This window comes from Molothrus aeneus, chromosome Z, assembly GCF_037042795.1.
Source record: "Molothrus aeneus isolate 106 chromosome Z, BPBGC_Maene_1.0, whole genome shotgun sequence".
In the NCBI taxonomy this organism is placed as follows: Eukaryota; Metazoa; Chordata; class Aves; order Passeriformes; family Icteridae; genus Molothrus; species Molothrus aeneus.
In genome coordinates this window covers 57,882,515-57,907,813 of record NC_089680.1, presented here as the reverse complement: position 1 = coordinate 57,907,813, position 25,299 = coordinate 57,882,515, and the positions used below count along the sequence as shown (strand labels likewise).

The 25,299-nt window shown below is 33.0% G+C and overlaps 1 protein-coding gene across 8 annotated transcripts in view; it reads left to right on the top strand.

The window, feature by feature from the left end:
* The window catches only part of MEF2C (myocyte enhancer factor 2C), a 121,553-nt gene that overhangs the window by 41,045 nt on the left and 55,209 nt on the right, over positions 1-25,299 (top strand). For 7 of the 8 annotated variants that reach the window (XM_066568597.1, XM_066568599.1, XM_066568601.1 and 4 more), the window contains 2 exons: positions 2,890-3,086; positions 15,335-15,538. In XM_066568597.1, the coding sequence (XP_066424694.1) occupies positions 3,033-3,086; positions 15,335-15,538 (258 nt within the window). In that variant the 5' untranslated portion in view covers positions 2,890-3,032. The remainder of the gene's footprint in view (positions 1-2,889; positions 3,087-15,334; positions 15,539-25,299) is intronic. The other variant, XM_066568598.1, reaches the window with a different exon arrangement.

Below are 25,299 nucleotides of genomic sequence, written 5' to 3'. Positions count from 1 at the left end.
CTGTTTGAATTAGAAATTACAAGCTTTGCAGGTTATAGCCCTTGCATGAGATATCTTAATTTACTTATCTGAATTTCATTAATTGGGAATCAGTCCTATGATCTTTTTTATGTTTGTACTAATGAAATATATAGAACTATGAGTTAACAAATAGTTCAAGAATAGCACTTGAAAGACTCTGTGTTGATAGGTGTGTGTGTGGTGGGGGGGGCGGTTCTAAAAGGAAATTAATTTAATAGAAAAATTGAAAACCTTTTATTTAAAATTGGACTAGTAAGCAAAAGGCAAACTAGGACATATAGGAAGAAAGATTTTTTTTAATCCAGGCAAGAAAACCTAACTCACTGCCCGTTGAAGCAAATTTATGTTTCTTTGCAAATTATATGTTTCATACAGATGACCTAATTGTAGGTTTTATACAAAATTCGGCTTATCAAGTCTTGCATGAATTACTTGAAACTAAATTTGTGTAGATCACAGGAATTTCAAGGTTCTGAGTTTAAACTGTCTGTAAAAGCTGTTGTTGTTTGAAGACTGGTCTTAAGTGTAGAACTGATAAGTGTGTGGGAGGGACTCAACATACTGCTCTTCTGCTGTGATTTTTTATCCTTCCTGACAGAGTTTTCTCCGTATTAAGTAATTTTTTTCTGAACTCACTGAGCATCTTGATCTGCAGAGCAGCTCATCTTCACTAACCAGCCACAACTGCTCTAATCTGCCCACCCTGACCTTCCACACTGCAGTGAATATCTTAGGCAGACAGTGCTGTAAACTAATAGCACCACTGGCCTCAGCTGAATGAAAGAAAAGGAAGTTATTCCATATGCCCTGACTGTGGATTAGAGTATGGGTTTGCTTCTGCAGAGAAAAACAGTTAGACTCTTTGAGTCCCGCATGTGCAGGGGAAACACCATTCTAATTTGTGCTTTGTGTTGGAGGTAAGACTATAGGAAAAACAGGAAAGAAACCCAAACCAAGGAAATGTAAAACTGTTTCTAAAAATAGACTAGGTTTGTTTGTCAACACTGAAAATCAGATAAGACTGCCTAGCTTTGTTTGGAAAAGAAGCTTTTAAAAATACATTTACAAAATAATTTTATTTTAAATTTTTTGCCTTCTTTTTTTGTTGTTGCTGCAAATATGATCAACAACCTTTGTATCTATTTAGGCAGTGAGTAGCTATTGTTTTCAAATATAAAATATAAAATATATATAATAATATAAATATAAAATATAAAATATAAAAAGCAGCTAAGAATTTTTGCAGTCTGTATTTTCTTATAGTTGCAATATGAATTATTCCACATTCTGTGTTCTGCATTATGGTAATAATATACAAATATGCCCAGAAAATAATATAAAAAAGACATTAATATATAGAAATATAATAACTACTGTACTTGAAGATTTGTTTTGCACAACAGATTAATTACACCATAGTGGCTAGCTAGAAAACTCAGACTGACTGCTTATTTGTTAATTTTTTTTTTTCCTTAGAGTGATAAAACACTTGAACAACCTAAAGTTTAATGTATGCTATGTAAGAAAATAAAAAGAGAACTGAAGATCAAAAGGAGTGAGATCTAACTCTTCTACCTCAGTAGCTTTGAATCAGAGCCAAATAATGGATTAAATGACCAGGATATCAGCTTAGTGTTATACAATACTTTGTGAGAATTTATCAAGTTAGCTGAGATACTATAAGTTTAGAATAAATGAGGAAATGCCAGGCTCTGTTTTAAAATTACATTTTTTTTTAATTCCAAGGCAATATTTTTACTGCACTTCAAAAGAACATTTAAATTCATATTGTTCAGATTTCTTTTTCCTATTCTGTGTTTAAAAACCTTTGTGCTGTTTACTTAAAACATATAAAAATATACTAATATGGTAAACTAAGATTATAAAGCAGAAAAACTTTTGGTTTTTACCTTATACAAGACAAAATAATTTTTGTATTTTTAACTATTTCCATGGACTCTTTTATTATTAAAATAAAAGTATTTTATTGTTAAAATACTTTGGATATTATATAAATTAATTATGTGGTCTATAACATTTTGTGAAATATGTTTCCTGCATTGTGTATTTTTATATACTGTACATTTCTCTCCTTAGCTCTGTGACAGAGCCAATATTGTAAAACTCATGCATTACTACAATAGTGAAAATATTTTTCAAAACATTCTTCATCTGTCTCTATTGTTCTGTTTTTATAAGAAAACATGTGTTTGCAGGTTAGAAATCCTTGTAGAACATTATAGAATTTACACTAAAATGAAATGACAGAAAAGGGCACTAGTGTTTTTTCACATATTATAATATGTGAAAAATCTTCAGTAATATTTTCACTAATTTATAGTCTTAAAGAATAAAGCTAGGAACTTTGGATTCAAGGTAGCTGGCAACTCTTATAAATCAAATAACACTTAAATAAATGTCCACTGTATTTGCATAATGAGGGAAATTATCACCTCTGCTGTCAAAGTACAAAATTGTTTTCCCTTCAGAAATAAATTAGCTGGCCTGCTTAGCATACATAGATACAGAATAGTTTATTAACTCTCTGATTTAGGTAATTTTTCATATTAGAGCTGTGAGTGATATTTAAAATTAGAGACATTAATTCCATTAAAATTTTCACTACTTGTACTTCAATTTTTTTCTTTATTTCTTGATATATTTGTATTTGGTGTTTTCTTTCATAGAAATAACCCTTTGAATATTTTTTTTTTCTTCTGTGCATTACTTTTTTAATAGGTGCAGTAAATTTTAGTTCAAATTTACTTGTACACTAAATTATAATGAGGATGCTTGGCCAGTTCCGTGTAATAACTTTCTTCTGGTTATCAATTTCATGGTAACATTTGATTTCCTTTCTGTGTTTAGCAGGAACGGATGCAGGGGACTGTGAACTGAGTGGTGCAAGTGCTGAAGAAGGAGGTTTGTTTTGAGGAAACAGGAAAGAGGAATAAAGAGAAGGGAAAAATACGTAATTTTAAGGAAGAAGGAGAGAAAAAAAAACGGGGACTATGGGGAGAAAAAAGATTCAGATTACAAGGATTATGGATGAACGTAACAGACAGGTGAGTTGAAAAAATACCTGACTTAAGCATCATATTATATTTATAAGGTAACTTATTATTAAAGGTGATTAAAAAGTGATGTCTGTGTACCTATGCATATACCAACATGTACATATACATAATGTATGTTAGACTATCAAAGAAAAAATACTTTTGTAAGGAGCCTGAAACCTCACACACAGTGCTTTCATGTTCAGTAACATGCACAGTTAGGAAGTTATTACTTGAAGACTTTATTCTATAAAGACTGCTGGGTGTGCTCTACTTGGTTTGAGTTCAGTCTGGAATATACATGGTTAAGCACACCTGTGAGTTGCTACAGGACACAGGCTTTTAGTACTCTATTTTTTGAACTATGTTCAATATGAGTTATTATAATATGAGAACTTTCATTTAAATTCAGACATCCCAGTTCTTGAAGGTGAAGGTGCTCCTTCACATTTGCAGTGTCTTTATTTTTACCTCCTTCATATAAAAAAGATACTACTTCATAAAAAAGTTTCCTCTTTTTCTGTCCGAATTTTAAGAAGAATTTGAGTAGCCTAACACATTCTAAACAGCTAGAATGTTGAAGTCATAAAACCAAGTGACCATCACTATTTAGCTAAGGCTAAATAGGTCCAATAGGACAGATTAACTAATTTTTAACTCTGCTTTAAATAAAATGGTTAGGGAGCTGTCACATATTATCAACACTATCTCTGCTAGTTGAAATATGATCACTTAGGAATTAGGAAATTTTCTTCCCTGTGGTCACAAATATAAAATTCAATAACTGATATTTTCAAATAATATTGGTGAAAATTGCTGCTGTTTACATTTGATGTAAATGAATGGATGTGGATATTTTGTTGAATCTGGAGATCCACAACTGTGATAATCTCTCCACATAATTATTTAATACTGTGTTTAATGTTCTTCCTACCCCTGGCTGCAATTTAGGAATAATCTTCAGTAGCTGATTTTTAAGAACTTGATACTGAGTTACTATTAATATAGTAGTACTACTAATTTCATCTATAGATTTCTTCATATCCTTAGGGATTTTTTTAAGAATCTGTTAGTCATGGAGGATTTTATGAAGCCTTAAAAAACTCAGCCTAAGCATATTTATAAAGCCATAAAAAACTCAGCCTAAGCATAACAACAAATAATAGTCCTTAAAAGAATTTTTAAAAATTGTAGTGTTAGTAGTAACTTGTGATCTCTATGGCAGAAAATCATGTGTAACAGCAAAATGTTCCTTATGATGGATGCATTTAGTGTTTTCCCTAAAAGTTGCCTGTTTTGGTAAGACAGGCTAAAAAGCAATAATTCTAAGAATGTATAAATGTAATCATATGTATTTTAATTGTCTTATAGCATGGAGTTAAAATTGGATGTTGAAATTGGATGTTAAATATTGAATTGAATTTATTATAAATATTAAGTCAGTAGTTGTTTGAAACTTGCCCATGCTATAATGGATTCTTTTTGAAGGGAACCTGAATTATTTTGTAAATGATACTACAAAATTTTGCCATTCACAGCATTAGTTCATACAACAAGTTTCAGTCTCAACTTGCCTGCTCAAATATAGTATTTACAGAGATTTTAGCCCCACTTCTGTAAAGAAAACACTTTAAAAATGTTAAATATACTTTTTAAAAAAGGAGACAGCTAGTCTTCAAATTATTCACAGTAGAGTTTCCGGAATTACAGAATCAGTTTTGGAACTAATTGTGAATAAAACTGTAACACTAGAATACTAACAACTGTAGTGTTAGTGCAGGAAGTGTTTGTTTCACTAGCATTTCTTAGACTCATAGAATCACAGAATGGTTTGGATTGGAAGAAACCTATTTCCAACTCCATTGCTATGAGCAGAGACTCCTTCCAAAAGACCAGGTTGCTCAAAGCCTGACCTCATACACTTCTAAGGAACAGGGCAGCCATAGTTTCTGTTGTCAACCTGTATGTGTGCTTCAGCACCCCCACAATAAAGAATTTTTTCCTAATGTCTAATCTAAACCATCTAAACCTACTCTCTGTCAGCTTGAATACATTCCCCCCTGTCCTGTCACTCCACGCCTTTGTAAAAAGTCCCTCTCCCTCTTTCTTGTAGACTCCCTTCAGGTACTGGAAGGCTGTAGTTTAGTTCCAGTCTTCTCTTTTCCTGGCTGAACAATCCCAATTCAATATTTGCTAATGTATCTTAGCCACTGTGAGGCTGGAGGTACATTTGCATTATTTTACTTTCCATATTGTAAAATTGTCTTGAGTCTGCTTCTTATTTCCACTAATATATTAATGATAATTTAAAAAAAATTTCTACTGACTTTGTCTTGCATTTAGTGCCCTGATTTAAAGCTCAATGAACCAAATGAAAAGATTTTCATCGTTTCATTGGACTATGGTATTAGGCTTTTAATTTTAGTAATATATATGTGATTAAATACAACTGGATTTTTAATAATAGATGATTGTTTTAACCATTTATATGAGATGTACTCTTTCACAAACCTCACTGGTTCTTAAAATATTGCTGCTTTAGCATCGCAGCATCAGTTTGTTTCCTAACTTGCACATTTCCAGTAATCTTAAAATATGAACTTTCTTCTATTCCTATTTTGTCTTCTTATTTGATTGCATAAACATATTTAAAAAAAAATATTAAAATGTTGCACCAGACAAAAATAGTTAAAATTTTTTGATTAGTGAAGCTAAGATACCAGCTCAAGCACAGTTCCACAAAGCACCTATTTGTAGCTCCATTTACAGATGGAGATATTTTCTTTCTCCCTCACCAAAAAACATTTGCAAGAACGGCATCAAGTGGCTTGGCTAGAAACTGCCTTATTGTTTGTTGCTTACATTCAAACACAGCATGGTTTCACAATACAAGGTATGTTATATATGATATACCTGGATGATGCATCCTCAGCTGTTCTCAAGCACATAAATCCTCTACAGTATGGCACATGCTGGTAAAAATACGTGGAACATGTATCGAATGAGGAGCTATAGCAGTAGTTTTATTATTCTGTCTCCTCTCCTAGTGCAAAGGTGAATCTATTTGGAAATCCGAATATTTGTAAAATGGTTCAAGTTGCTACAAGGTCCAGGGAACAGAATTCTTGTCCTTGATTTTCCACTCAATTTCCCAGCCTCCTTTATGTCAGCCACTGAATGATGTACTTGTTCTCTGTGTGAAAAAGCTATTTTCTTCTACACTACTATCTGCTATAGTAGAAGACTCCCCTACACTTCAAAGCGCTTGTATGAGTGGATTGGGAAGGACAAAAATAGAGTTGATCTCCCTTCAAGAGAACTTCTTCTGAGCAAGTCTAGTTGGTTGGATTTGTGCACTTTAGTGACCATACTGGTAATAAAAGTCATTTCAAACTACCCAGAGTCATATTTTTGGCTGCAAATATCACAGACATGCACAATTTGAGGATACAATCTGTGCTTTTCCAGAAGCTATTTTAAGCTTTGACTTTTTGGGATAAATTAAAGGGAAAGGGCTTCAATTAAGTCATTAGAGGCCCAGTCCTTTACCCTGGCCTGCTTAAGAGTTCTCACATTATTGAGTGACTAGTGAATGCAGAATTCAGGACTTTAACTGGCAGAAACCATTAATTTAATGATGTTTCTTGTGAGCTGCAAGTTGGCTATATTTTTCTAGTCCTCATTGATACTTTATGGTGGCAAAGATGGCACAAATGTTTGACGCTATGAATGATCATGGATTTTCTTTGGTTGGAAAGGTTTCAGACTACCTGAAAAATTCCCTTTCACTGTTTTTTGACACATGTAGAAGGAAAATGAATAACTGCCAGACCTAGATTAAATATTTATTTCTTTTGTGTGATTTGGTTACTACCATAGCATTAAAGGAAAATCAAAACTCTCAAGTGAATCCTGTTATAATTAGACAATGTGACCAAATATTTTCTTTTTATTCCAGTGGTAATTCATGGATAATATGGTCTTTATAAATGTATACCAGGAATGAATCCCTGGTAATATTGTTCAGGCTCAACAAGGTTGTGAAGTTGTGCTAGCTTTGTCAACAGATCATTCAAATAGACTGTGACTGCTTACATAGTAGTTCCACCATCAGCAGAATCAATAGCATTTTGGCAAATAGCCAAAAATGTTAGCATTGACATCTGATGCTAGAAGTTCCTGACTGCTACAAGTTCTTTCTGCAGAAATTTCAATTCAGCAGATTGGAGAAGAATTCTGGTAAGACTTCTAGGATGGTTAAAGAAAGAAAAAGAGGGAGATCACTTGGGAAAACGTGTGAACCTTATTTTCCTGTTTTCTTAATTGAAAGAAAGAATTTATCTACCTTTGCTATGGTCAACATATGAAGGAAAAATAGTACTCCTCTGTCACAGAAAAGTCCTTGTGTTTTTTCTGGGTTTTGTATAAAGGTGAAATATTTTGTTAGTTTATAATGATAGCCTTTTGCGGTCTGCTTCAGATGAAGACCATCTGAAATTTTTTGCAGCCATCCAGACAGAGCTGTCCAGACCTAAAATACATAGGTGTAATGACATAAATGATACTGTCTTACTGTTATACAAGGTCTCTCACAAAATATCTCATTAAATCTATGGTCTGTAAGCTAAATCCAGAGGTATATTCACCCAAGAATGAGAGCATATTGACCCAATGATTTTCTGGTGTCAGATCTGGAACACTGTCTTGCATTTAATCCCCATTTTTTGTCTAATTAGTATTAGGAAATATGAAGCCTTACATGGTGATTTTTTGTCCCTTTGATTTTCTTGCTCATTAGTTTTGCATTTTTTCCTGCTTCTGAAGAGCAACAATTGCAACTGAGTTTTTCATATCTAATGATTCTGCACAGCATTAATTTCTTTCAATTTGTAATGAGCTGCTGGGATCTTAACTTTTGTTAAATACCATAGTAAGTCTAGAATTCAATATTAAGGTGTTTGACATTGAGACACCATTTTTAAAGCTTCATGTCTGTGTAAATCTGTAGGGTATAACAATAACATACACTTCTGTTTAAATTTTTCATGCCCAGACTTTTTACCATTCTCTAATTTCAGAATATCTGTAAAGCTATAAACTGAGCATTATTGAGTTATCAGCTCAATAGAGAACAAATCAAATCAGGTATTAAAGGAAAGTTTTGGGGCAAGGGAAGAATATCCTGGAAGGAAGTGACCATTTGCAGGAAGACCTAGATTTGTTCTACTGACTTTGATACCTAATGCTGCTATTTTCAAAAATAATTTCAACCTCATGTATCTATTTTTGTCTGTGTTTCAGTTCTATTTAAAAGGAAAGGTTAAGAGACTATTGTCTGAATCAGAAGTTTCCCTGTTGAAAGAGTGAAGAACCTTGAATATTAATGCAAACATGAGCACAAGATAAAAAAACATTTTCTCCACCTTTTTACTTATATTTTCATTATTCCTTCATGGAGCATCTTCATTTTATCCTAGACATAACATTTCACCACCTGTCTCCAGGGAAATGTTTTCAGATGAAAACATAACTGCTTGACAATGCATCTAAGCATAATTTTTTGTTCAATTAACCTTTGTCTTAAAAATCACACATTTTATCTTTTACATATTTTTATTAATTGCTTATATTATATTTAACACAGATATATACTTGAAATATAGCGTTAAAATTAGACAGTGACCCTGGTTTTTCAGAGGTAAAGTCAGGTTTCTGCAAGAAAATAGTTGCACTCCAAGTTTTCAAGACTCCTAATTTGTGGTGATCTGTACAACTCTGGCAACATTTTTCATGTTATTCCAGACTACCTGAGAAGTAAACTTTTAACAGAGCTACTGAAATGAACCATGGATTTCTAGAATGCAATATTTTGAGGTTAAATATACTTGTATTACAGATTGATGTTCTGAGCATAATTTGGAGTGAATCATCCTAAGGTAAATATTTAGGTCAAATTACTTTTAATTTGAAGTGTGAGCAAGAAGCCTAAGTAAAGAGAGTGCAGTACATCTGCCAACACAGCAGAGCGGAAAAATAGTGCAGACACAGGCACAGTCTTGCTGTCTTGCAATGAATGGTTTAGAAAGCCCTGGGGGAGAAAGAGCTAGAAGTGGGAAGCAGAACTGAAGCCATTGTGGAGAGGAAGAAGTTACACTCTTCCTGTTATGACAGGAAATGCAGACAAATGTGCTTCCTGACCATTTGCTCAGCAGGGAATGAAATATTCTTTGACCTTTACCTTATGAACATTTTAGCAGCACAAAACTTATAAACATGTTTTTTACTATAAACATATGTTTGTATCTGCCATAACTGGCGATAGCATACAAAAAAACAAGTCAGCTTTTGTGTATATTCTGTCAGCTACTGTGTATTTGAGATTATTTTTTTGCCTAAAATTTGTACATATCTGTAGATCTGTCTGTAAAGACATAATCATATCTCTGTATTCAACAAAAGGAAGTGAAGCATCAAAGATTAGCCTTTATTTTTTTTTTTCATTCCTGTTTGGTCTTAGATCTTAATTTATAAATTAAAAGGAGAAGCATATTGATACTGGCTGACCTCCTAATTTTTGAGCTTGCTGTATCATCTTTAATCAATATATCTTTCAATTTTATCCCTCCTTTCTTTGTTTACACAGAAAAAACTTACAGGATTGACCCTCATGACTTGGATTTGGGCAGACTGAATAGTATCACTACTTTAAGTACTTGATCTGGTATTTATGCACAATAAAAATGTGGTGTAACATACAAAGCCTTCTTTTTTTATATGGGTTAATCATGAACATTTTATTTGTTATGGCTATAATTTTAGAGCATCCTCTTAGAACTCCTCTTTATCTGGACTATTCATCAAGTCATAGCACAATATGCTTGGGGCTTTCTGGGACAATAGCCCATTTACCAGCATAAATCAATGCTGTCTCATCCCTGTAAATTATGCTGGAGGGTTATAAGAACACGGAAGCAGTCTGCTGAAAGTCTTTTATTTTTTGTGGTATGCCCAGCTATTGCATAAAGGAAGGTTTGTCTAGATTAAATTCTACACAAGTGCTGTTCACCACTCCCTGTAGAGAGTTATTGTAAATATTGTTTCAGCCAGACCTCTTCATATGAGAAATGGTTCTAAACAAGAATCAGGGGAAAATAAGAGGAAAAAGGGAAGAGAGAATATGACAACACTTTTTGCCTCTCCAGTAGTTATTTGATGTTTCATCGGGATAGGCTTGGGTGCTTGGCAGTGACATTTTAGTGAAGAGCCCCTCTGATTACATATGGCCACCTTGGCCTTATGTTTGAAGTTGAATAGACTGCTCACATAGTATCTCCTATTTATCACATGCATCATATCTACTGTGCTTGCTCTAGTCCCTGTGTCAGAAATTTAGACATTCCAGATGAAATAAGGACAAACAGCTAACATTTATTTTTGACAACATGGTGCCATTATCAGATACTTCTGTGCATCAGTGATCCCTCTTCTTCATCTGTTTAATGGCGGGAAATATACTTGGGAAGCATTTGTGAAAATTCTGTGTCTCTCATCTTCCTATGTCAGCAACAATATATCTGTATAGTCAGAATAGGAAGAAGTAAGGAGAGCACTGATATTCTGACACTGGCTGGACTGAATCACTTGAAACATCATGGGACTGCTACTTTGGAAACATAGTGTTAGCACATATATTGTGATTGCTAGTGACACATATGGAGTGATGTTATGGGTCAGCCTCTCATAGTTTGTGAAATTTCAGAAAAAATTATTCAAAGAATCCAAATTAAAACTAAAACTAAACTAAACTGAACTAAACTAATCCCAAACCAACTCCCATCAAAAGAAAGGCACAATCATCACGTGGCAAAAAACATAGATCATGTATCCTTAAGGTTGTATTCAGTAAATGAGAATATTTATGGATGCTTCTGTTTCTTTACTGGTATATTAAAATGTATAAGAATTATAAAATTGTTGTTACAAATTTACTTAAAGAAAGACTATTTCCTGTGGCTAGCATCCCAATTTACAAACCCACATAGCTAAATTAAAATTTAGGCAGATGAAAGAATTTTTAACTGTAACCAAGTGACAGTATCTTCTAATTTATATAGTTTAAGTAAGTTTAATTTAATAATGATTGAACAAGAAAGTATTCTCTGCACCAAATTGCCCTCTAAATTGGGCATATCATTGTGTGACATGCACACTCGAATTCAGACTCTCTACAGATTCACTTGCAAATATAGACTAGGCCATTTGAAAGCTGTTTCCAGGGAACTGAAGAGCCAGAGTTGTGGTTGAAAATCACCCTTTTAACAATTCTCTTTATCCAATGCCTTTCTTTTAGCACATTTCACCGTTAGTTAGAACTTCATCCAAAATATATAAAAAGCTCACCTTGATTTATATCAAGGAAATTGAAAGTTAACTACTTCACTAAGTATTTTATAATCAAGTAATGTCTTGATTAGCTCACACCATACAAAGTCATAAGCACTAATGCTTATTCATATACAAAAATGCTTCAGACTTTAGTAACCTATCTTCTTGATACCACCATTCTTATTAAGAGAACATTTAAAATAAATAAATAAAAATTAAATAAGTAGAATAACTATAGTTTTAAGACAAACATAAAAGACTAGTGGGTTTTGAGTTAATACAAAGGGATGGAATTTTGGTAGGATGCAGAAATAATTTTGGTGATCTCCACACCCTGCTCTTTTTGTAATATATATAAAACAATGCATTCAAGCATCTCATACAAGTATTTAGAAACTGTATCATTGTCAAAACCCTCATTTTTTACATGCACATGCTTAAAAAGATTTTAAAGACCATTGAATATTTGCCTCCTATCTGTTCCACTTCCACTCACTTTAATTTTTCATTATTTTTACCCTGTCATTATAAAATATTCTATCCTGCAAAAGGATCTCTTTTTTAGGTAGATTTCTTACCTAAAAATCCGCAAATTTGCAGTGATTTAGATAGTGGGGATAATTAAGCATATGTTCACTAATATTGTCAGGAAATAACATGTAGTGATTTGATTCTTGATGCTGAAAAAATTAAATGTTACAGAGATATTGAAGAGTATACATTTTTTGGGGGCATCTTTTTTGAAATATGTTGATGAATTTTCTCACTGTGTTTTCCTTCAGTGTCACTAGCATTGTTTATGTCAAATGACAAAGTGACATTGTCAGTTGTTATATGACACTACCAAGACTTTGAACACAAATTATAAGACTATGTCAACACATGAATTTTTTGGTGATGTAGCTACAGTTTGTATTCAACAAACTGTCTTGCAACTGTCTTGTTAATTATCAGCACTAAGTCAGTTCAAGCATAATCAGAGATTTTTCAGTGAAGATTCCACACTCCCTTCCAACTAGACAAATGAGAAGTATTAAATAATTTATGCTATTTTTACCTCTCAACAAACCCTTTTCTTTACAAGAATATTATCAGGTACCTTAGAAAATATTTATTAGATGGTGATTAATTTTAATATTTTTTGGTGTGGACAAGAATGGTTCACATAGCAAATGGTGAACAAATCAAACAAATAAAGATAAATAATAAAAATTCTGTTTATTTATATTGCTCATAAAAGTATTTTAGCATATGGCATATTCATATTCGTTATGCAGCCACACAGAAGAATGCATGCAAAAAGCTAATTTTGTTTTTTAAATGGCTTGAAGATTATTAGTAATTTTTTCTGAAGTCACTGACATGACATTTCACTGTACATTTGAAAAGTTCTCTAAAATAAACTGTTATAAAAGCATAATAAATTTACATCCATGTATATGAATTATGTACACATAAAGATAAACCACTATGAATTACATATTCAAAAATTAAAATTCCAAATCACAAGTAGTGAAACAGTAGTAGACACAATTGCCTTTAATTCATTAATTATCAGTTACAGAAGGCTTTATCTGGTCAATTTAGAAAATATTAGGAAGATAATATAGGAAGATCAAGAAATTAAAACCGTATCAAATTCAGAGTAATTATGATTGTGTATTAAAGAAAGATTAAAGATCTAGATTATTCATTGTTCTGGTTTGTGGGGTTTTTTTTACTGTCCATAAAATATAACTCTAACCAGTATCACTTTGGTGATAAGTATCATGAATTAAGTATCTCCTGTGCACCACAGCCAGATGGTTTTTCAAAATATTAAGGCATTTTACCTTACAATGAACACAAGCACTGGCTTTAAGGATATTTTTGTACTGGGGTGGACTTGAATGAAAAGCATGCTAAATGCAGAGATACTCCACCTACAGCACTGTGGTCAAAAAGTTGACTGAAAAGCATGTTAGATGCAGAAAAATATGTTGAATTAGTACATTTTATTTTCTGTATCACTAATTATTTCTAAAACAAGCTTTTGTATATAGATACATAACTATATATCTCTATCTTTCAAGCATTTAATTGCATTTTTGTGTAATCAGAGAACCCATTAAAAGAGTATTTTGAAGACAACATTATTACTATTATTATTTTTTTTTATTATTTTTATTTTTATTTTTATTTTTATTTTTATTTTTATTTTTATTTTTATTTTTATTTTTATTTTTATTATTTAGAATTCGAGTGGATTTTTGTTACCTATCTCATTATTCATTCCAAATATCAAAAACCATGATAAACAAATTTAGAAAGAATTATAAGTTATGCATACTTGAGACTAGTGCTCTAGAAAGTGGGGGTTTTTTAATGCTTGAATAATTGTGTTTAATAACAGTCCATCTTTTCTTAACAGTATGTTGACAGAAGTTAAAGTTATCAAAATTAAAATAAAAGGAATAACATTCGGTATGCATTTAGGAGAATAAGTGCTCACAGTATGGACACAAAGCCTCGTCTTTCTGAGAGAATCTAATAAATAGGGATTAGCAATACTTAAAAAGTTACATTTTCCTTGGCCTGATATGTTGGGATTTTAAGGTAGTCTGAGGCTGCACTTAGCATTAACTTGTGTCAAGAAGTGTGACAAGTTAAAACACTGGCCATATGAATCTCAGACAGACAAATCTTGCTACAGCATTAATGTGCAGAGGTGCCACTGTTTATGGGTGTATAAGGGTGTATAAATGTAGAATCAGGCAGACCAATAAACTTGGTGGTGTGCCTGTTCTTGACATACCAAGTATCTTGACCATGAGTTAAATTCAATTGATTATAGGCTTAGCAGAACCATTTTTGTCCTAAAGATTCCTGTCAATGAAAAATATGTAAGAGAAATTGCACATATGAAGAAACAGAGGAGAAAAATTCAACCATACAATTAGCTTAAACAGTTCATAGTAGTTTAGTATTTCAAGTCACATGTATAACTGGAACTTGTAACCTAGTGCAGAAAAGCAAATAAAAATTTTTTTGATGTGCAGGTCTTTCATTGTCAAAACAATCCCTGTGGAAAATTATGGTTTTGAAGAGAATAATTATAATTTTCATACTGCCTGGATTTTGCATTATGTAGGGGTATTTGCTGGCCTACTGAGAACTTGCAAGCAAATCCCTATTTCTTTCCTATATAATATGACCTAAAGCCCTTTGTACTAAAAATGCCAGTTCATATTCCTAAGCATATGGCTTGAAATGAAATAAAATATCATATGTGTGTGTTCAGAAAAGACTTTGTTTCAAAGGCTGCTGACCAGATATTTTCTTCTTTCATGCTTTATAATTCTCTTTTCTCATGAGTGCCATTTTTCACACTAGATATTTCTTCAAAAGTATCATGAGTGTGTTTATATGAGCAATGTATCTCTTTTGGAATACTTAAATGATTAGGAAATAATTCTTTGCTTCAAAGCTAGCAGGATATGGGGGACTTGAAGTCAAAGTCAATTGAAAAAATCAGAATTGACTGCACTTGTTCAAAGTTTTTACAGCTGCTCATCTGAGATGCATTTTGCAAATATTGATTTGCAGTCTCAACACTTCATAGCACCAGTAAATGAAAATAGTCCTTACCTGTATCTCAAGTTTAGTGCAATGATAATTAGATATTTCTCGCTTGTGTAATACATACAACACACACATATATATTCTATTTTGGAACTCTTTTATGTTTATTGATTTGTTTTCTGAGCATGTTCAAGAGCATGTTCAATTCAAAGACAAAGCATTCAGACATTATAGCTCAAAAAAAAAAAAGGAGTAAGACTACAGAGAGCAACTTGTGGTTTTCTGATGGACCTTTTTGCTTTTCTTTCCAGGTGACTTTTACAAAGAGGAAATTTGGGTTAATGAAGAAGGCTTATGAGCTTAGTGTTCTGTGTGACTGTGAGATTGCTCTAATCATCTTCAACAGCACCAACAAACTGTTCCAGTATGCCAGCACTGATATGGACAAAGTGTTGCTGAAATATACGGAGTATAATGAGCCACATGAGAGCCGAACAAATTCAGATATTGTTGAGGTAAGAGTTTGTGTTCTCTCTGAGATGGAGGTGCTCCAAGTAGGTTATATCTTCAAGTGACATAGCAGCAGGAGAACAGAACAAGACAGTGGTGTATTAGCTTGAGCATTGGAGGTGACAAAGACAGAGCTGCAGGAAATCCACATCTTTTGTGAGCATTTTATCCTTGTGAGTCTTGCAGAAACTTCTGCAAAGGGATTTCTGGCTCCATATTTTCCAGATTTCTGTGCTGCTTTGTCACTTTGTTGCATTAATCCTCTCCATGCCTTGACCACTACCTACCAGCTGAATCTCTTGCTTGTCTCCTATCATATCATATGTGTGTGTTCAGAAAAGACTTTGTTTCAAAGGCTGCTGACCAGATATTTTCTTCTTTCATGCTTTATAATTCTCTTTTCTCATGAGTGCCATTTTTCACACTAGATATTTCTTCAAAAGTATCATGAGTGTGTTTATATGAGCAATGTATCTCTTTTGGAATACTTAAATGATTAGGAAATAATTCTTTGCTTCAAAGCTAGCAGGATTTGGGGGACTTGAAGTCAAAGTCAATTGAAAAAATCAGAATTGATTGTCTCCTAGTCTCTTCCGGGGACAGGCTCTCCAGAAGACATTGCATACTTTGTCTCCACAATCAAAAAGTTATAATATTGTCTTTCCAGGAGGAATTAAGAATACATTGTAAAAGATGTGGAAGAAGATTTAAAGCATTTGTTGGTGGAATTTGACTGCTTTTCTTAGCTTTTTGATTGTTTACCAAGGGTGTCTAATAAAATGCAAAAGAAAAGTTAATTTACAATCTGCACAGTAAAAATATATCAGCTACTCACACAGAATATTGTTACCATAATATAATAATGACATTATCAATTCAGTAGTGTCAGAATGCTAGAAACACTGTTTAATTTTTTTACAATTATAAGGAGCAATTTTTATTTACAATTACTGAAAATTATTAATTTAAATTTAAAATTTTAAAATTTAAGTTTCTAATATTCATAGACAAGTCAGTGTATGTTGCAATCACATTTGGATTCAAGCTATGCAAAATACATAAAGCCTTTAATGATTTCTTATTATAAAAAAAGCACTCGTATCTTAGACAAATATCTAAAAAATGGGTTATATGACCTATACAACTTCTGGTTTTAAAGCATATGACTGATCTAATGGTATCAATTAAAAACTTAATAGAAGGATGATGACCTATCCTAAAGGTCAGTGAAAATTTAATCCTGAATATGCTGATGTCTATGCTTAGTTTACTCCAGATCTTTATAAAGTTAATTTCAGATTTTTGAATGATTGGGATGTTGTCTGAAATGCAACTTTGATACTTTTGGAATCTTCACCAGGGTTAGTTATGTGTTTGAGACTAGAATGTAAGTTAGTGAGTTATCCTTTTAAAAGGATAAAAGGTTCTGCATAATTAAAATTATTAAACTTGTTACAGAGTCACAGTCACACCACCTTAGATGGGCATAGACTACACACAGCAATATATATCACTTCTCTGTCTATCCTTATGTCAGCATCTAGGAAGTTACTGTTTTGTTTCACTCCTTATTTCCCTCAGATTCTGCCCTCCATTAGAAGAGAGTGAGGTTCTGGCAGCAGAAAAAAATTATATGAGTTAAGACTAGGAGGAAAGTGCATAATTTCTTCCTCCTCGCCATAATTTCTTTCCCTCTCTTACTTCAGATCCTTTGTATATACATGAAGCCTTTCTTGCCCCCCAGATTTGGGAAGTCCAAAAGAATTCAAATTCTATGCCCAAAATTAAGTCCTCTCCTCTTTTAGTGGCAAAAGGCCAGAATATTCTTAGCAGAAGAGTTTCCTATGATATCTTTTCTTCTTTCTACAGGCTTTTGTGTGGAAATAGGTAGAAATACACTTAGGGATTTATTGCTTGCTTTACAATGAATGAATACTTTTTATCATAAGGACTATGGTTTTCCAAGGATCTTGAATGAAAACTTAAAATTTCAAATAATGTTGAAATTTTCAGAAAGAGCTCACTGCACCAGCAAAATCCCTTTCTGCATAAACAGCAGGCCAATTTGGATAGGTTGATTAGCAGTTTTGCATGCAGATGTGTAATTTTCTGGCTATACCCAAAGTTTGGTGAGCAAGTATTTTCACTTTTCTAAAAGGAACAACATAAAAATGGATAATTGAAATAAATGTTACTTAAATTGAACAATAGACATAAAATGCCAGATGAAGTGAATGCTCTATCAGCTCTGAGTTTGATTTTCTGCTACATTTTTCAATGTTCTGCCTATAACATAAAATACCAGTACTGATACGGTGTTATGTCAGTACTAGTAGAGTTTGAGAATCCAAGGAGTCCTTCTCCAGCATATAGGTTTTAAACAGGAATTCCATATTGTCATGCCTTAAATTGTCATTATTGTCATTACCTTAAATAGGTAATGAACATCACACTTACAAGTACAGTAGAGAATAGAGCTTTGATATATGGCTTGACTCTTAGAGTAGTTTAGGTATATTTTCAGGTACAGGATATAAATCTGCCACACAATTAAGCATTTTAATTCATCAGTTAAACTGATCAATTACACATTACATATATTTTCATGTTGGGGGTCCATCTTCTTTTCCATTTCAGACAGCTAGATTTCACACGTAAAAGTTTTTAATCTTATCTTCCAGAGCAATCAACAGCAGCTGAGAAGAAGACAATATTATTAAATCTGAGCATTTTCAACTAAATGTCTATTCAATAACTATATTTCAACAGAAGACAAGGGCATAGCTGTGCTTATAAATTTCTGCACAGCATTCAAGAGAGAAATCTTTTTTAGGCAGACTGATGAAAATTTGAAATATAACTGTCAACCATATAAAGGTCTTCAATTTAGTATCCAATTTCTGTTCACATTCAGCATAATATTAACTATTTAGTCACTTTTAAGTTGTGGTAGAACTGTTTTATCAGTCATTAAAATGAGGTGTAAGTTCTTTGAACTATCTATATTCAGAGGAAATTAAAAGAGCGGCTCTCTAGTTAATTACTTTTAAATAAAACCACTGCTATTCAAATACAAAAATTAAATATATTTTCATGCAGATCTAGCTAAAGCTGTTAATTTTATTAAGCAAATGTTTTCAATATAATTACTGGGATTAATTATATTTATCATTTCTGAAAAAGGAAGTCTTCAGGCCATAACTTATTACTTAAAGTAACATCTAAAGAAGAAAACGTTCATATATCTAACAAACATCACACTGTTTTTTAACAGAAAATTGGCTCACCCAACTTAGAGATAGATGATATCAATAAATCCGTCTTGATAAAATAATGGAATGCTAGTAGTTAGAGAATTGTAAAGGCCAGTTACTGCTGTTGTTTGAGGTTTTCTGGTTTAATGATTTAAAATAGCTCTTATTTTCTTTACATATATAGAAATTTTATATACATGCAATAAATATAACTGAGATGATGTTTCCAGTTGCTTCATCAAAATGAAGTTGATTAACATGCTGTTTAATATATCTGAGTATTTCAGGTCACAGAAATTGTCTACCAGGTGAATGTGTTTCAGTTAAGACCCAGTAAATATGTCTACAACATACAAGGGCAAATAAAGGTCAATATGTATTCATGATGGAGAAAATATATGCATTTTACCCTCACATTTATTCATTTCAAGCAACAGTGACAATTATTGTGCACGGAGATATGCATTAATTCTGGGAAACAAACAACCAAAACAAAAAAAGGCAACAAAACAAAATCAACTAAACAAAAAGGATACATTCTGAAACTTCTATTTAGCATTAACTGGATTCTTAAATTTGAAGGCATTATGTCCTCACCCACCAAACTATTCATACTACAGTCATTCATTCAATTTTCCTTCAGTTAAAAAGTGAGATTATTTGCTGGATTTAGTAATTATTTTAAGGAATAGCAGAAAGTCTGGTGAATTCATTCAATACAGAGGAGAAATATAACATTTCATCTTTATGCCAACCTCCAAGTGTGTATGTAAATTCCAACAATAATATAGCCAGCATAATTGTATATGACTATGCAATAACTTGGCAATAAGGAAATGGGAAAGAAAAAATGATAGCATTTTACAACAGTCAAGTGCATGCATTATGTGTTCTTTGGATTTATTAGAAATGAGGCCAGATCCTTTCCTTGTTTCTGTAAAACAGAAGTGGGTGTTTTTATTTTATTTACTTATTTTAGTGATATCTCAACTTATTTTAGTGATATCCCACTGCCGCACTGCTGTGATTAACAAGAATCCAGTTCTGTAACACTGTAAGCTCAATACTTAGAAGCTCAGGAAGACCTCAGCCTCAGATGGAAGGGGACAGATTTCAGAGCAGGAATATGGGGAAATGTTTTGCTGCAAATATAATTAAAAGTCTGACTATGCTATTGAAATCTGTTGTGATTCTTTGTCTAAGCCATCAAGCCATGCTGATTTAAGGTGGAACTTCCTGCCTATTTTCTGTCTCATTGTCCCTTTTTCCTTACTTCTTTCATGTCAAAGCATCAGCTACTGTCTTAGCTTTAGAAGACTTCTAATGAGTTTTCATTGACTCTTGACTTTGCTTCAGTTTCTGGTACACTAAGTTTAATATGCTGAGCCTTGCTCTGTGTGCACATAAACCATTCCTCCACAAATTACTCACTACTTTATCTTTTAGCTCTTTTTAAACCCCCAATCCATTAATTTATTTGACCTTGCTGCTTTTATTGTCTCTCTTTCTCCACCTGACTTCTCTTCATCTGCTGATTCAGTGCTCACTACCTTTAGTTCAAGTTCCCTTGCTAGGTCAGCCCTTTCAAATTTACCCCTATCTTCCATTTTCAGGCACACATGCATCCATCTCCTCAGTTCCCCCTTATCATACCACTAATCACTAGTAGAGGAAAGTGCAAATCACAGACTTCATTCATGTTTCACTTTGCTGACTGAGGTTCTATGTCATGAAGGCTAATCATCCACTAAATATCTTAATTTTGCAAATTAAATGGAGGTAAAACCTCCATTACCTTAGAAAAAATTCTTCCGTCAGCTCAGTGTCTTCTGAAATATCTCTTATTACCTGTTTTTCAATCTTTCTTTTTCTGGTACGTGTCTTCAACTTCTCCTTTCTTTCTCTCTCTCTCTCTGTCTCTCTCTCTGTCTCTAATTTTCTTTTAATCAAGTGTTAGAAGTATTTCATGTTCCTCAACATGGATTTTTACATATAGGAAGATATCAGCTCCTGCAATATACTGGCATATCTTTCTGCTTCAATAAAACTTTAACCTCATCTGGCTTTTCATCTATACATAGTTTTACTCTGTTAGGGACTGATTTTCCATTATGCTTGGTGGTCCTCCATCCTCTTTTGCCTCCTCTTTCTCATGGAAATTAGGTAAGTTTGCAAAACTTGGATTGGGTGAACTCTTGCTTTTAGTGATAGTGAAAAACTTCATCAAGAATTAATCTGAAGTATTCTAAGGAGTAAATTATTTTAGGGATATTGTGATGGGGTTACAGGTTTCCCAGGGAAAAACAAAACAAAACAAAGATAAGTAGTTCTAATTTGCAATAATATGTCACATTTTTAATTTTTACATTATAGATTCTTTTTCATGGATAATGAGCATCTAGCATTGTCCTTTTAACTTGTTTTGCACAGATGTTCATTCTCTAGCAAATGCTGGTGAATTGACCTTCCACAGAGTATTTTCCCCTTTCCAATGGACTTCTGTATTTGGTGAGGGAGAGCAATCTTAACATAGCAGAAGAAATGTGTGCCATTTGCAGTTGCATTTTCCCCTAAGAGAAAGAAGTGAGGTTCTGAACATGTGAAATTCTCCCTGCAGATTGCTCATCCTTTGTGTTTTACAACACACAGAGATCTTCAAAGACCTTAACATTAAAATAGCAAGGAACAAAGTAATACCAAAACCTACAGGGTGATGGAATTCAGAATTTTTTTATTGTGTGCTTTTTTGCTGGTTAAAAAAACCATTGTTACTCTGGAAAAAAATGTGTCTAATGAAAACATACAATTATTGATGTCAATTCAGTCTTCCACAGATTTGTAGAAATGCTAGTTTGAACTGAAAATCCAGTTGTTTTTAGTATTGCCAGCCACAACGTGTTAATTGGCATACTTTTAAATCTCCTTGAGGGACATGAGTTAAAACTTAGTACAGCTTCAGTTCAGAAGGGTGGAGTTGATGAAAATGGCAGTCAGGTGGCCATGGACAGTATTGGTGCTAGAGAGGAATGCCACAGTCCTGTTTTGCTTGTGGTCTTACTGCGCATTATCTCATCAATCCTTACAGATGTGCTGTGGATTCTATAGCACATTAAGTTTAGTCACTTGATGTGAAAGTTCTGAATGAGATAAAGAGAAAAGAAATTTTCTTCTGTCAGTTATTTCTAAAGGTCACAGAGCTAATGACTAGCTAGGAGGTTAATTAGATTGTAAAAGCCTCTTCATATCAATTAAGACTCTTATCTGTATAATCATAGTAAATAAACCCATACAACTCCCTAATGTTCTCTTTTTAGGAAAAGTAAGGCAACAGTTGTAGCTTGTTTAATTATTTTCTTCTCTTGTCATCATAACACAATATTGCATATAAACAAGCTGTGAAATAGACATCAAGTCAGCTCTTGAGCTGCTGAAATCAGGGGATTTCTTTCAGCTACTGTGGGCTGAAGACCTGGGACAGTATGGAAAGTAAGCCTTGTATGTAAGAAAGGTTATTCAGGGTGATCTAAAGACAATGCAGTGTATTGGATACTGCCCTGGACTAGGACTCATGAGACTTTGGTTTTATTAATAGCTTTGTCAAATACTGTTTTGTGACCTTGGATAAGTCACGTTTCCTCTTAATGCTTTGGTTTCACTATCTTTGAAATGGGGATAGCATCATTGATTTCCTTTGTAAATTGGTTGAAGACCATTTGCTAAAAAAACAGATAGTGGTACCAGTCTCACAGGACAGACATTCAGACATTTGAAAAGAGTCAATTGGCCAAAAATTTTCTTTGGATGACTATTTAGGCTTTTTAAATGCCTTTGTCTTTTTTCATTTTTTTCATTTTTAGAAAATACAAACCCAGCCATTATTGCCAACATTATGTATGACAGAACCAAAGGACTGAATGCAAGATCTTCAGCATTTTTCCTTTGGTCTTTGTTTGCCAATTAATTTGAAACTTAACACAATTTGAAAAATGTGTTTGTAAATTAATATCCTCATGTGAGTTTTTTCTGTGTTTTTTTCTAAGCGTGACTGGTTAAAAAAATCTCAGAGGTAAAAATATCTTGGTTTCAAAAGTTTTACAAGATATTTTATCAATCTTGATTTCATTTTTTAAAGTAATTGCTTTAGAAATACATCTTTTCTAAACAAAAGCTGACGGTCTTATCTAACTTTAGTATTCCATGAATTTGGGATTCATGTAAATAGTAGCACAGAAAAATTTCAAAGCTGGAAAACTGTGTATGAAAATTCTATTCTATCCAAAGTGGTCCCTCAGTGGAACTGCTGTTCCAGTCAGTGAGTGACCAAAGTAGTCCTTCTGCTGCACTCATTAAGTAGCATTTTATTCCCTTCCTCCCACTTATCCTCATGAGATTTTTGACTCTTCATATCCCAAGCTATTTTCAAGCTCTCCTTGATAATTCTGCATCTCCTTGTTATTCTGCATTTAATAAGTCAGAGACTTTAGTTGCTATGCAATCTAGAAAAAGTAGAGGATTTCTTATATTTCAAATTAATTCAGTACATGAAAAAAATGCAGCAACGGGAAAGTTGCACAATTAATTTTCTCATTTTGCTTTATCTCAAAAAAAACCAGAAAACTTTTCATTATAATTTATTTCAGCAAGGATTTGGTTAACATGAAACATAGCTTGTAAGCCTAATGTATCTCAAATGAAAGAAAAGACACTCACCTAAGAGCTACTTTTCCATATGTGGAACAAGAGAGAAGGGACAGAAAAAAATAAAATGGATCCAAGGTTAATAATTCTGAAGCACATGATACATGAGAAGCTTCTTTTGAGTGTATTTAGGAGGCGATCTGGATGTCCTGTTTTAACCTTCTTGAGGATCATGTAATTTTATTTTTTATTGTTTTGTAATAGCTTTTAAAATATTTTAATAACTTAGTAAATTTTTTGGATTAATTGTTGCAAAATGCTGAAATGATGAAAGTGAAAAATATGTGCAGAATATAAACATGTTTCCAATTTTTCATTCTTCCTTTTTTTTGCCAAACTGGAATTCTAAAGCTGTATTTCTTAGAGCAAGGTCTACTTCACAGAGTACTTTCTTTCTTCAAAATGTTATATATCTGGCTAAGGAACTGGAAATATCTTACATGTCTGTGTAACATTCTCAGACCTTAATAGCTCCAAAGTTTTATCCCAGTCCAATCACTGAGAAACATTCTTTGCTTTTGTAATCACTGTTTCACATAGTAACAGCTTGTTGTATTTTGGTCTGTTTGCCAGAGGGTAGGTTTATTTTTAAATCCCTGTACTCTGAATTTTCTTTATTTTTCCAAGATTGGAAGCAGCTGAAATGCCTGAAGTTACAGGTTGAAGGGCTTGCTTCACAATATGAGATGGGAAACCTCATTCCCTCCTCCTTGTGTTTTTCTTTTTTTTAATTTTTTTTCCCAACAATGTGTCTTAACTGCTATTTTTCTAAAAATAGAGCACTGTCTCACTAAAAATAGCTTGCCAGTCAGTCTTGCCAAGGAAAATAGAGAGGAATAGGCGTGGAATAGAAGGGTGAGTAATCCAGCTCTATTCATTCACTGATCCCTTTGAGAATGCAGGCAATGATAATGTACCCTCAAAAAACCACAGGCCTGACTTGCTCTGTTCAGACTCCTAGGTGCCAATAAATATTTTAGCCCAAGGATACACTTTATTTTCCTCATGGATCATAAACACTTTCTAAAATACAAGGCTTTCTTTCACAGAAACTAACTTACTGTCAAAAACAGCTGACTTTCCTAAGGTTCATTTTTTTTTACATTCCACATGTTTTTTAATTTATTTTAAGACAAGCAATGACTGCAGTGTTCTGTCAAGAATTACCATGAAATGTCACATATCTAGCGTGAATGAATGAAACAAATAGTTGCTTTTCAAAGATTTCATGTGCCCTCAAAATGTCACATATCAGTAAGAAAGAAAAATTTATTACTCTGATTCAGAGCAGTAAAAATGAATTGGTAGACATTATTTATTTCACTGAAAAATTAAATCTTAGCTGCAGAGCATTTCTGCAGATATATACATTTTTTAATCTGTAAGTGTTCTGAAACTCAAGCTTCACCAAAAGTCTGTGGAAGACTGGAATAGAAAAGGGCAGGATCTAATTTACTCAAAAATAAACCTGATGAGAAGCCTGCAAAGCAAGAACTTTTCACTTGAAAAGCTGTCAAATTAGAGAAAGTCAGTCTTCTTCTGTATTGCAGTTTTTCATATCCATTGCAGTATTGCAGTGTGAGATATCAGTAGTACTGTGGAGCAGAAGAAACACCAGGAAGGGCTGAGCATGTTATTTAAAACAAGAATATGTGTTGTTGTTCTGTACAGAATCTTTGCATTTTGTTTTTGGTTGTTTTTTTTTTAACCTGAGTAACCTGGTCAAACACAGCAATGGGGTGTGGAAATGTCAGTGCAGTTCACAGGGTTATTTGAGCCTGAGTATTGTTTTGTTCAGTTCCTGTAATGCTGCT